Consider the following 14,217-nt stretch of genomic DNA (forward strand, 5'->3'; position numbering starts at 1 on the left):
ACCTCCAAAAGGCTTAGTGCTGGTAAAGCACGTTCTGCAACATCTTCCTCCTCCCCTAAGTAGAAGAGTAAAAGTTGTAGCTGTTTGCAAGTTCTAGTTATGAGCTGGTAAATACACAAGGAACTACCTGGAGAGCCAGCAGATCAAATAGGGATTTGAGCTCACAGTGGAACTTTTCTTCTGTTAGGGTAACTAATTGGATCTTTCTCCTAAAGCAACTGCTGATTTTCATGAAATCTGTAATAACTTATTTGCCTTTGAGAACTCCATTCTTCTGTCAGTTTTAACTGAAATTTGCTCTATAATTTATAAGTTATAGGGAAAAGTGAAAACAGGTGGATCGTCTTTCTCTGACAACTACCTAAAATTGATGAAAAAGTACTAAAGTAACAAAGTCTTAGCAAGTTACTTTCAAGTTAAGCAATATAAATATAGAATAATATTTTAGGAACATTTATGCTGCATCTTTAAATTTCAGCAAGTTTTTACAGTGGAATCACAGAGTTGTTGAGGTGGAAGGAACCACTGGAGGTCATCAAGTCCAATCTGTCTGCAAGGTATGGGTTATATCTTTCGACAACCCAACAAGGCTAAGCTGTACTTTGACTTGCAAGACTTTGACAGAGATGAGGTTGGGGAAAATAGAAAAGCACCTCTGAGTCAGAGGAAATCGTTCCTAAGGTACAGATAAGATGGAGGCATTTGCTTTTATGCTTTGTTCCCATTATTGTTATTCAGTATGCTCTGCAAAAATATACTAATCACAACCCAGATTCTGAAAGGAAAAGAAGCCAAATATATTTAATGTCATCAGATCGACTAAGGACTTAGTGGTGATGAACAGTAATGTACAGGAGTACTCATTCTAAGATGCAAAGGTTGAAAGTGCAATGAAGCCTGAACTAGGACTTTCCATCACACAGAATGCAACTTACCAAATGGGTTCCCAGTACACAATCTAGTTCCACTGAAAAGAAATAGGTGATATCCTTCTGAAGAAAGTATTCTTATATTTTTTTAAGTTAGTTTTGGCACTCACATAAAGGTGTGCCTGTACCAGGCAAAGATCTAACACATCCTATCCTCTACTGACAGTTCCTAGCTGTATAAGAGATTCCATGACCTTTCATAACCACACCTTGTATACGCACTAGGGGATAGAAAGAATAGTTAAAAACAACTTTTGAAGTAGAAGGAGAATTAGTCAGTCGGTCAATTCAACTTTCACTGTTAAACTGCTATACAAGCATGAGACTAGAAACTAAAAGGTCTGAGAAAAAAATTGTTGACTGAGGATCTCTTAAATTAGACAGATTACACAGGCATGATACTTCATGCAGATTCAGCTACATGTATAGCTCTTATTTTTTTTTCTTGCATAGGTTTGCATGACAAGGAGGATATATTGTATTTCCCTGTTAAAAAAAACCAAACAAACCAAACAACAGAAACCAACCCCCCCTGAAAAATAGCAGTGGGATGTAATGAAGTACTTCCTAGTCAATGGCTTCAATGCAGCATCTAAAGCTAAAATAGAGGAGGAATCTTAAGATGATTCTAGCATTTTTTTTGTCAAAAAGTAGTGTGTCTTCCTCTCTCAAGTAAAACAGCTTTAAAAACGAAAGATATATTCCTTATGGATTATTTTTTTCTGTGAAACAGTACTTACAACTTGAATCTGAGAGCAGTGAGCTGGACAGAAAGCTGTTCTGAGTTTGCCAACTGTAAGAGGGAGCTGCCACTTCTGTATTAGAAATATCAGCATCCATTTTCACATCCTGTGGCAGCCAAACAAAAATAATTTTTATCTGTTAATATCAAGTAGCCATAAAATTTAACAAAATATATACAATAACACACATACAAATATATGCTGTGATTTCAAACATGTTGGGAAATACTGATTTGAATTCTCGTAATTCTCTGTATTGCAGTTATATTTTTATTAATTTGCTTACAAATTTCATGCCCATTTCATCATCACAAAATCTCTGCAAAAAAACTGCTTTGCCTTGAGAAAAGCATTGGGAGCATTGCAAGTTTTTGTCACTAGAAAAAATTGTAAAAATGCTCTCTCTCCTGTTCATATCACATCCACAGCTTAGGACAAAGCATAGCAGCAGGACAGACATCAGTGAAAGATGAATTTCTCATCAGTGAATCGTCCATGTTAATTCCCTGAAGTTCCACAAGTATGTAGTAATAAAAATTAAGTCACTGAGGAAACTCAAACTTCATTTATTTCTCATATCAAAATATCCAAATTTTTTTTTTTTGCAATTTTTTGGTTAAATCATTAAATAATGTCTGAAGTACAATGTTACTATTTATGGCTAGACAGCTATTCGGTCTATAAGCTAAAAAGAGATGATCATTTTAAAAAGAACATTTAAACAAAAATCTCCATGAATCTTTATTAGCACTTCAGCAAGTAGCCTCCAGTTGCTATACACTGCAAAATAAATCAAAAGCTTGCCTTGATATCCAAATTACTGTTTCTTAAAATGAGAAGAGACACTAATGCACAAATGCATCAGTTCACAAAACACTCAATTTTGTTACTGAATTCTTATCATATACAGCCTCAGGGAATTCTGTTAAAACATCTTGCAATTCATCACTCATGCTGATGCTAAAATTTGAAAACTTAACAAAATGAAATTCAACATCAATTTAGAGATACAGTGAGCTTTTGTCGCATCGCTGAAGAGGGATTTACTACTATTAAGACTAATGAGGATTAATACATATTAATCTCCTTACGTACTGAAGAGAGACTAAAGTGTACATATAATGTACACAAAGTGTACAAATAATGAATTTGAAAGAATAAAAAAAAGCTGTCCTACCATTCTGCTTCCAGAAATTCTATCTTGGAACAGGGCTTTTGAACAAGCAATGTGTCTCTACCAGCATCTGCAGTACAAAATGGCTTTCTCTTTACAGAAATTTTAACGTATATCATAAAGTACCTTTTCTCATGTGCTTCATTTACAATTACATCTGTACACTGTGCTTACTAGGCAGCCAGTTGTTTGTGGCAGGGAAAATGTCCTAAAATATTTGCACCTATCCATCACAACATTTATGTTTAGCTTTCCTCTAGTTTTCACCTTTGATTTCTTTTTAGTTTATATTCTCTGTTAATTATTTTATTTTCACGTTATATTTACCTTTTTTCCACCAATTTCTTCTTTATGTACTGTTACCCCTTTTTTAGTGGAAAAATCACTGTTGGTATTCTGCCAGCCTCTGGCCTCCTTTATTACTGGAAATCTTTCATTTTAACACATACAAATAGCAATTATGATTTTCCTGGGCTTCTAAGCAACAGGTATTTTACAGCCATTTGACAAGACTACAGTGGAGTAGGAAGACTGAGCAGGGACAAATAAAATCATAAGAAAGGAAAAAAAAATAACTGCTTTTAGGGGAAGATTGAACTTTGGTTTCATTTTTGCTACTGCAAATGAGAAGAGGGTAGGACACAGGATTAGACACTGCCTGTCTGAGAATAACATTGGCAAGCAAGCTGAAAGTAGTGTACTACAAGAAAGGCTAGAAAGGAGATCATAACAGTGGATAAAGATTAATTTTATCTAAAGTAATTTTAGCTAAAATGGTCAATATAAAAATTTCTTTTTTTAAACATGCATTTTCTTCTCATCTACCAAATACTTGTTTACTTTGGATAGCAGGAGCACTACATTGTGTACAGAGCATGAATCAAAACTATCAGAAAGAATGAACTTTGATGTCCTCAAGCCTACACTCTTCCACCAATAAATTTCAGATTCTCAATGGATAAATAGTAAAATGAAACAAAAAAAACCCACAATAATACATTTGAGCTCATTCCAAGGGAGAAAGGCAAGCATTAAAAAGGGTTTTTTTAGCCTAAGCTAGCCTGATCACTGAAATCAGATTAGCACCTGTCTGCTACTTGTTTTCGAACATTCTGTTCTATTTGTAACAGTCATGACAGCAGACAGTTCTGTATGTCATGCAAAAACCCAATTAGGCCTGACAAAATAGAAGTCATTAAATGTTTCCTGTTATATGAAGAAAGACAAAATATTGTTTCAGAATCTGCTTTATATTGGATTCTGAATGTAGAGTCCAAATCATGCAAGGTGAGTAATCTCAGTCAACTCAGTGTAACATTATATTCTACTATCAGCTGATTTCATTCGTCTTTGCTTTTCAATGTCTTTAAAATTTCAATGGCTGCTGAATTAGTAATTCCTGGATGAAGGAAAGAGAAATTCAAGAAATGGAAGATTATCATTAGCAACAGACTGAAAAGTGAATCTCTCCTGTTTCTTTAATTCTTTCCTAGAGAAGAAGAGCATGATGGCTTTTTCAAGTAGCTTAATACCTACTTCTTACGACAGCAACTCACTAAGCTAAAATATTCTGTATTTATTTTTCTATTTCCACTTCTACAAAGACATAGTTGAAATTGTGTACTCATTTCATAGAGGGAGGACTACTATGGAGGAGATGAGGAACGTAACCTAAAGATTTTTGATCCATGGTGTGTGATCCTAGATTTTGAGCTGAACTGCTTAGAGGCACTGGTAAGACTAACTGCCAATTAATCATGATTTGATTGTAGTAAGCAGCAGAACTACTAGCATGATGCATCAGTTCCGATCACTTATTTCCACCACGTCCATAAGAATCTACAGTTCTGCCAAAGTAAGCTGCTATCACAATGATATGCACTGAGAAGTGATATGACAATGAACAAGTTAGGACGAAGAAAAAGAAAGCGTGTTAAAAACTGGAAAGGTAAACTCTTTACAGGTGATGTTACTAAACAAGAACACTGGATTTGTGTCACAGGGAGCTAGGAAATTATGCTTAGCCCTGCTACTGACCTTTAGCAAATCACGTCTGTGATTTACCTGGATTTGCCCTATTTGCCTGGATTGTGTTTATGGATGAAACAGACATCAATCAGTATCTTTTGTAAAGAACTAAAAGGTCAGATACTGAAAAATCACTATACACGATCTACAAGTTAATCATAATATAGGTTTCTATATTCATCTTTTACATGAAAGGAGAAAGGAAAATTGAACAAGCCAATCAAAATATTACAGAAGACAGCACTTTGACAGATCAGGTAAACACTTGAGAGTAGTAAGACTCAGTAAGACACTTTTCTGTGAGATTTTCAACATTTTTGGAAAGTATCCACAGCACTTAAACCATAACAAATATAGACAACATTTCTTTTACCAAATTTTACATCAACCATGGCAACTACATAAAACAAACATCCACATGTGACTTTAGTTTGTTTTTACTAGGAGTTATTATACTTCAAATAAACTTACATTGCTGATTGAAGGGAACGGGGATACAAAGGAGGAGTACATACACATACCTTGAATTGTTGGACTCTTTGTTTTGAATCTTCCAACTGTTTTTGTAGAGAACTCACTATTTCTTTATACTTTGTATACCTTTCTTCAATCATCTCCCTTTGACTATGGGACTCCTAGAAATGCATTGAAAGATCTAAATGATTTCACAATGTGAAAAGCAATTGATAGATGTTGGCTGACTATCATAAAGACAAGTATCACCGTGCTTTTTCAATACACCAAGAATGAATTAATCAATAACTTTCAGAGGCTGAAATAAAGAAGCCATATGAATGTATAATGTTCTGCATGGAGAAGTAATGTTAAAACAAAAATAAGTGAAAATGTGAACAGCCTCTTCCTTAACTAGTGTAACTCCAAAACCCAGTAATATCATATCTTCTAACAAAGCCATTCTGTAATGGTGAAAAATTAATTACATTACTGTAGAAACAAAGACTTCAAGAAAAAAAGTATTCTTATGATAGGGACTAAACAGTATTTTCAAATAAGAAAAGATAATGCTTCTCACTGAACTGGATAATGATCAGCTGAATGACTACAACTACTAGACAATTTGCAAGGCATTAAGAAAGATTTACTTTCTCTTTCCTTCTCCCTTATAAAAATATTGAAGGAAGAATTTGCTAGCAGTGGGAAGAAACAAATGGCTTTGAAAGACTTCATTCAAGCATACCACTTGTGAGTAAAATATGCTATTGTACAAAAAAAATGAATGTATTATTTTCAAATAGAAGAATTAATTAAACTCCAAACTGACATCATTCTCACAGCCAGCGTATAAAGCTTAGCTCTCTTGAACAGTAAATGCATAAATGATAAATTATTTGTTAAACAATGCACAGTTGATGGTAGGGATGCATCTTAAGAAAACAGTCATTAAAAAATTAAGCATCAGGGAGAGGAGAGCTCAAATTAAATCAAAGAATGTAGGTTCCATTCTCACAAATGCTGGCTAAGTGATAACTACAGCAAACCAAAAAATACCAATGTAATTTCATAGTAATGTCAAGCAAGACAGTGCAGGTGTGGCGAATGCAGAAAATCCACATTCGAGCTTCCGGTTTGCCTAGCTGAGAGCAGAATTTTTCCTTTAGCAGTGTGGAACCATCAGAAACAGAAGGCAAAAGTCAACCTCTGTCAAAGCAGAAAGCTCTTCTGGGGATACCTGTAATGTGAAACTAAAACTACTTCTCAAAAATATTTTTTTAAAAAAACCTCAAACATTTCAATCAGTATTTGTGTTCCTAATTCTGTTGACAATCACAGCAATAAAAGTGTACAATCAATAACACATGACCTCATGGAAGAACACTTAGAATAAATAATATTCCAAAAAAGTATGTTTTGAAATGTTTATGACTAACTTGGGATAAGAAATTCTGTAGAGCAAATAAAGTGCAAATTATTGTGTATTTGTTGATCTGTGATTTAATACTCACTTAAAATCTATATTGTGCACTAAGGATACAAATTCCGTTTTAGTAAACCACGAACTTGACGTACAGAAAGTAATAATAATACAGTGGTTTAGCCTCCTAGTCACTGAAGATCTAATTTCAGGCTTATCACTCTTTTCAGTACTGCACCACTACTGTCAATATGTCCTACAGAGTACAAAAACCACACTTTGACTTGATAGTGATACTAGGAAAACAAGTGACAATTATTGCTATTATGACAAAACAAAACAAAATCTCACCTATTTTCTCTCACTACAAAAATTTCATTTTTTAACAAGTAATAGCAGATTTCACCACTCAATAGAAATAGTCTAAACCAGTAATTACGAATTGACTGCTTATGCCCAGTTCTTGATGTTTGCTTACATGATGGAACACTCTCAGTACATTTACTTCGTTACTTCTTAGGACTAAATGAACAACCTCAAGAAAAGATGTATAAAAATGAAAATAAATTTTTCTATGTTTTTGTCTATATAATATGTACATAAGTAATTTAAAATATATTATTAAGAAATTTATCAATACATATGGAAAGGACATTAATTAATCAAATCTTTTAGAACTATTGAAAGAGTCAAATGAAATTTTTCTCACTCCAGTATCTTTTAAATCTTCTAACAGGCTCAGTTTCTCAGGAACAGACTCCAGATGATCTAAAGCTACTCGAGTACTCTAAAGAACATAAGACAAGACAAAACACACACACACAAAAAAAAAAAAAATCAATTCTTTCAGCCATGTCAAATATTAAAAGCCAATTACGTCTATGGAAACCATTTTGGAGTGATATATGTATATATGTTTCTGTAAATTAAACCAGTCAACAGTAAACAGGCTGTTAAGGAAAAAGACAAAAATGAAAAATAAAACACCAAACAATTTCCTTAATTTGAATCTCCACTAACAATGACCTGTTTACTGAGCAGAATAATACCTATTTACAATTTTGGAGTTTACGTAGTGTTCAGAATGAGATTTTCTTCAGAGAGTAAAGTACATTTAACAAAAATATAAATATATGTTCACAATGTTTATATCTTTGCAGTTAAAAGGATATGTTTCTACTGTGTGGTTGGGGTTTGGTTTTGTTTTATTGTTTTGTGGTTTATTTTTTGTCAAATATAATTATTTGCAGTTAGCACTTATCTAAATAAAGAACAATCAAACATCATATTTTTGTTTAGACATATTATTGCTGGAAGATGAATTATCACTCTAGGGAGAGTTAGGGTCGGACTCAAAAAGATTTCACCTCCACATCAGCAACAAAAAATCTAGTCTATAGAAAGACGCAAAGAACTGTAGAAACCAAGTATCATGTTTTGGGGTTTATGCACAGATAAGGTTGTTTGGTCTTGCATAAAAAGCAGTCATGTCCCATAATCCAGCTGCCTCTGGAGGTTCTCAAAGGCTGACCTTCTATTATTTCCTGAAGAGCAAGTAGAAAAAAATACTGCTTGTACTTTCTGAACAATAGCTCATATTTCCTCCACAATTCTATGTATCACACTTCTTTCAATAAGGTTCTGTTAACCTGTTATAAAATTTACCAATGATGAGCTTCATTATATATGTATATATTTATATATTATCATGCATTATTAAAATTAATATTTGTACTGTTTCCATAACTGACAAGTAACCACAGATTTTTTTCCTACATGCTGCTATTAATTATATAGATGAGCAGTTACCTGCACAATGAAATGATAATTATGTAATATATGAAAAGATTACAATGACATAATATATGAAAACCCATCATGAACGACTTGCTAGCTTAATTACATGCTTTCTCATTCTTGCAGTCTTTCCCAATCACATGTTTTTCAGGCTGGTGTACTGAGTTGTTCCTCACATGGAAGAAATGTCATGCCATTGATCATTCCTCTGTAGCTTCTCTAGTTCTGTCTTTTTTAAGATGGAGAGGGAAAATGAGGAGTGGAGAATCAGAATTGAACAGAGTAACCTAAGTACAGACAAACCATCAATTTTGAAGCAATGAAGTCTGCCTTGTTTTCTGCTTCTTTCCTAACAGTTTCAGATACTCAGTTTTCAAGACTGTAAGAAATATGCTTTCCCTAACAAATGAAGGTCAAATTCCATAAACAATGTTATTCATTTGCATTACACAGGACTAAACTTCTAACCAATATTCAGTCCCAATAAAATAAATTAGGTAGTGGACATAGAGAGTGGTTTTTCCATTTCTATAATTATATGTATGCAAAAATACTATGTATGTAAACTATTTCTCTAATTTTCTGTAATTATGAAAAATGTGTACTGGCAGTTAATATGCTGACAATATTAGGGAGTACTTCTATGAAACAACCGCTTGGTTAAATCACTTCTCCAGATATTTGGGTTCCTTTTCCTTCCAAGGTTAATGAGGTTCGAACATTATGTCCCACCTTCCAGGAATAAACTGTTACCCTTAGATTACATGCTTAGTGAAAAAAAGGACTCTCTTATCCTATTGTTATATTCTGCAGGAGGAATGCAAGATGTAGTAGGAGAAAAAGATTCAGAAATTTCTAAACCAGTATAATTTCTACTATTCACACAGAACAGAAGAGAACAAGAATACGTTGCGGTCAAAGGTGCTGGAACAATAACAACTCCATTATCACAGGTAAGGGGAAAGAATTTTACGAGAGAGTTGGATTAATTGTTGCTTCAAAAATAACAGGAAGAGTAAGATGCCTACTAAATGGGGTACATGGATTGACCAGCAAGGAAGGATATTAGATTTCAACAATACAGGAAAAACTGTCAAAAGTGAAATAGAGTAAACAAAGGTGAGAGCAAGAAAAGAGAAATCAGACAGGGAAAATAAAGTGGAGATAAGAAGATTTTATAAGGAGAAAATAATTACTTTTCCTGTAACATACCTGCTTTACCAGAAAAGAATTACAGAACCTGCAGTTATATATTAATAATGAATGCAGAAAATGGATTCTCCATATTTTCAGGATGCAATCAGGCAGGAAGCCTACATATTGTGTTTAAAGTGTTTTTCCCAGATTATAGTGTAGAATGTTTTTACAGCTATAGGATACTTCTTTTATCGAATGCTACTATACATCTCCACTTCAAAGTAAAATGGCCTAGAGGTGTCTATCAATCTCTAATATTTCCCTCTTATAAGAATCAATCATTTCACTTTTACCACAGTAAAGCAGTATTCATTCATATTTCATGCTTCATTTACAGTGACCTTATGTTCATCAAAGCACTGATTTTCCATTCCATTAATTTATGATAAGATGCAATATTCACTGCTTCTTTTCAGAGTAGCTCTTAGTCTGCACATGTGTTTCTAAGGCAAGGAAATGTATGAGATACAATAGATCCTAAGCAATCCAAACTCAGCTGTATGCAAAACAAAATACTGAATCCTAGTGTTCAGCAGTCAACCTAGTATCACCCAGACCTGATGTCTACAAAGTTTTTTATTTTGAACACCAGCAACTCCCCTGCGTTTAAGAAATAAAATCCTTCCTCACAGGAAATAACTCCAAAATGAGTTAGGTAGTATATACCATAAGCTTAGAACACTTACGGTTTATTTTGGTGCTGGCCCAAGACCTCATGTCAACACTGTCTATAAATGAAGTTAAGAAAGATGCTCATCACCTGTTCTCCCCAAGTGTCTCCTCAATATATATCCTCTCTACTTCACATACTTTTTTTTTTTTCTTGGGGGGGCAGGCGTGGAGAGAATGAAACCAGCCATGCCTCAGCTAGTCCTTGGTTGCACTATTAAACATAATCTTGAAAGCAGAAAAACAGCCTTCAGGTTATATGCATACTTAATCCTTCGTTTTCTGGTTTCATTGAGAATGATGTGAATAAAAGTTGATGTAGGCCACTTGGATTTCTGAAAGCTTTTTAGATCCCTAAAATTTAAACCTAACTACACACACAAAATGATGGCCTATAAGCTAACCATTATTGCTCAGGAAGCACACCTTGGGGTAACAATACATATTTCCAAGAACTTGCTAACTTGATGCTCAGTATCAATCAGAAAAGCAAAATCAACAGTGGACATAATAAGGAAAGGAATATAAATGTTCCATAGTATAAATCCACAGTGTGCTTGCATCTTGACTACTGAGTAGAGTTGTGGACCTCTATTTCAGAACAGTAATAGCGAAAGGTCAGAGAAGAGCAACAAGAATGACCAAAGCCATGGAGCACTACTTCTGTGTAAGGAATGTGTAAATATAATTACTCGAAAAAATGAGATTCTCCAGCCAGGAAGATAGATGCCTGACGGGACAAACGACTAGTTTACATAAAATCAGAAGCGTCTTAAAGATAAAGAAGATAAAAATATGGGTTTAAGCAAAAAACTGAACAAGTTCATGAATGCAGAAGATCATGGAAATGTTCTAAATTTGTAGAAACCATATCTAGGCCTCGAAATCTCTGGAATTTGAATGGCTGGTATCAGAATGAATGAGTGGGAAACAAAATGTACATCAGTCTCATTCATACACTCTTCCCTAAGCATTTTATTTTGGCCATTGTTGTGATACCCATAGCTGAGCCAGATTGACCTTTGGTCTCAAGACCAGCATGATTCCTTTTATATTCTGAAATTCTCACAGTCTTCTGAGCAGTTTGTGAAGTGATTTGAATAGGATAACTCACATGCTAACGTTTTCAGGGACAGAAATGTGTGTCCTTTTCATAAAACCAGTGAAAAGAACGGTAATGCTATGCAAACAAAAACAGAAAAAGAAAAAAGCCAACCTTGTTCAGGGAAATTCAATAAAGAAGATAGCAACAAAAGCATATCTTGAAGAATGGAAGGGAAAGGTGATGAAACAGTTTTTAGCTGGCCACAGAATTGGTCTGGTAATTTAATGAGATATATGGTATCCTCCTCACTGTGGATCAAATGCCATATTTGCATCATTAATGACTACACTTTATTCACTAAAAGAGGTGGATTTTGATAGGAGGGCAATTGAGTACTGCTAACTCTTTTCCCAGAAATTGGAAAGCTGTATGCCATAATTCATACAAATAATCCTAAAGACAGCGATCACATCTGTCTGCTCATTGTTTAACAGGGAACAGAAGGTACTCATACAGTGCACCGATGGCACTGATAAGAGGAAGAAACACCAATAGCCCTGACTGAAGTATTAATGGTGTTTTACTTAAGAGCAGTGCCTTCCATTGAGTGAGTGCTATTAATCTTTCTGGTTTTAAAATAAAGATTATTTACTTTGAAAAGGGGCGTTTTATGTTTTCACAGAGAATGATAGAACAAATGATTCATTTTCCATGACTTCATATAAACACTTCGGTGTTTAAACTATACGTGAACAGTTAATCCTCCTATATTGGTGTATTCTTAGTGATAGGTAGTTTCACAGTGTCTCAAGGGACAGATTTAAACTGAAATCAGATACACATTTCATTTTTAGTCTCAAAGCTGTAATGCTAGATGCAAATAAATCAAAGCAGGTTTGTATATAGTCCTGCTAAAGTTTGACTTATAGTCGATATATTGAAAATACATCAACATAAAACAGAAACCAAACTTCATTGACTTTCAAGTACAGGGACACTTTCTTTTCTGAGGTAGGTAAAAACAAATGGCTATCTGTACAGCACAGATATTTTTGAAAATTAGAGCTGGCTTAAGTACCAGTTAGCTAATCCCCAAAGAACACCCATAAAAAGATAAAATGAGATTGTGATTTTAACTGACTGCAATGCACGTCAGCAGGCAGTTACTCACAATTCAGATGAAAGACGTAATGTTAAAGGTGACCTACAATCACTTATTTTTAAATGACCTTACCATGTTGAATACTTAAATAACAAAAATAGGATGCACCCAGCATGTATAAAAGTATCCTTTGCTTTCCCTGTTAACATCAGTAAAACTATGCATTGCCAACTTTGATCTCCAACACTAGACTGATATATCAAACATACTTTTTTTATACAGGGTATGGATCTACTTAAGAGGCCTGAGGTTTTCTGCTGACTTTGATACATCAGGTAAATTCTATGATAGCTGAAATGTTCTGTGACCTAGTACATCATACATACAAAACCAACTTTAACAGAGAACAAAAAATGTATTTTGAATCTTTATATTTCACGAATACCATTACTCTAATTATACCATGGTTTTGATGATTTCAGTACATTAAGAAATCAATTTACCTTTACAAAGATAGTCAGTATATGTAAATTTATCAAGTTACTCAACATGCAAGTTCAACTGGTTTTTTTTATACTACATTGTTTCAGCAAAGTTTAATGAGTAAGATTTTTCTAAATCAAAAACTGCACTTGTAGTAACAGAAAACACAAGATCTTTGCTAACAAAGCATTGCAAATGTCAAACTAACTGAACTGTTAATTTAGACTCCAGATGTTTACATAAGGAGTGGACAACATTTTAATTAAAAGAGCTTCATGGGCGATTCCTTTCCTGTTTGCAATGACATGGACCATCTCTTCTCTCATTCACGAGCACATAGCATCCCTAAGGTAATTATGGGAACTGTTTATAGGAAAAATATTAGGAAAGTATTTAATGAATTTTTAGTTGCTTAATGCTTATTAGGAGCTAGAAATGTGGAGGAGAGTGTGGTCTTTTGGCAAGCCAGATCTCTGTGAATCACCAGCTAGTACTCTGAGTACAACCCAGGGTCCATAGGAATAGTTTTTGAGATACCATTCATTCTCGTTTACTAAGGTTTTGATCAAAGGCATCAAGACAAAACTATTGGAAATTAAAAGAAATATAACACAAGGGGCATTAGTATTCAAAGTCTCAACATAAGTATGTTGTAAAAATGACATTTTATTTCTTACAATAATTTAGGAATTCATTTTTTTCAAAATAATGAAGAACATTTTTAATAGAGGGTAATTTAAAAAATAATGCTATATATCAGGTTTTGAGGGAAGAGGGCTTAGAAAGTTGACATTAGAAATATGTGTATATATATATATGTTTAGTTTATGGACTTTGTGGAAGTATACGGCCTTAAATGAAATCCATAAATTAGAAAAGCTATGAAGCCACTTATTTCAGCATTTTTGGTTCCCATTTTGAATCCCAGAACTAGCCAGAGAGCAAGAAATAAGCACTAATGGCAGAGAAAGGCAATTGTTAAAAAAATAATACTCCTAACAGCAAAATAAATTCTTTTACAGAAAAAAAATCTAAATATTGGTGAAAGAAAACTAGAAGTGGATGTCTTAGCAAAAATCTAAAAAAAACCAAGCAAAGCACAAAACGGTAGAGGGCAAAGGGTGGATAAGTAGCAGGATGTTCAACAAGAGCAATAAGTATGTGGGAGGAATAGACA

The 14,217-nt window shown here is 33.9% G+C and overlaps 1 protein-coding gene across 1 annotated transcript in view; it reads right to left on the reverse strand.

The window, feature by feature from the left end:
- CEP128 (centrosomal protein 128) overlaps nucleotides 1-14,217 on the reverse strand; it is a 135,184-nt gene that overhangs the window by 18,264 nt on the left and 102,703 nt on the right. The window contains exons 21-23 of the mRNA XM_069858630.1: nucleotides 7,457-7,534; nucleotides 5,396-5,509; nucleotides 1,670-1,778 (exon numbers count right to left, since the gene is read on the reverse strand). Coding sequence (XP_069714731.1) covers nucleotides 1,670-1,778; nucleotides 5,396-5,509; nucleotides 7,457-7,534 — 301 coding nt within the window. The remainder of the gene's footprint in view (nucleotides 1-1,669; nucleotides 1,779-5,395; nucleotides 5,510-7,456; nucleotides 7,535-14,217) is intronic.

This window comes from Phaenicophaeus curvirostris, chromosome 5 (assembly GCF_032191515.1).
Source record: "Phaenicophaeus curvirostris isolate KB17595 chromosome 5, BPBGC_Pcur_1.0, whole genome shotgun sequence".
Classification (NCBI taxonomy): Eukaryota; Metazoa; Chordata; class Aves; order Cuculiformes; family Cuculidae; genus Phaenicophaeus; species Phaenicophaeus curvirostris.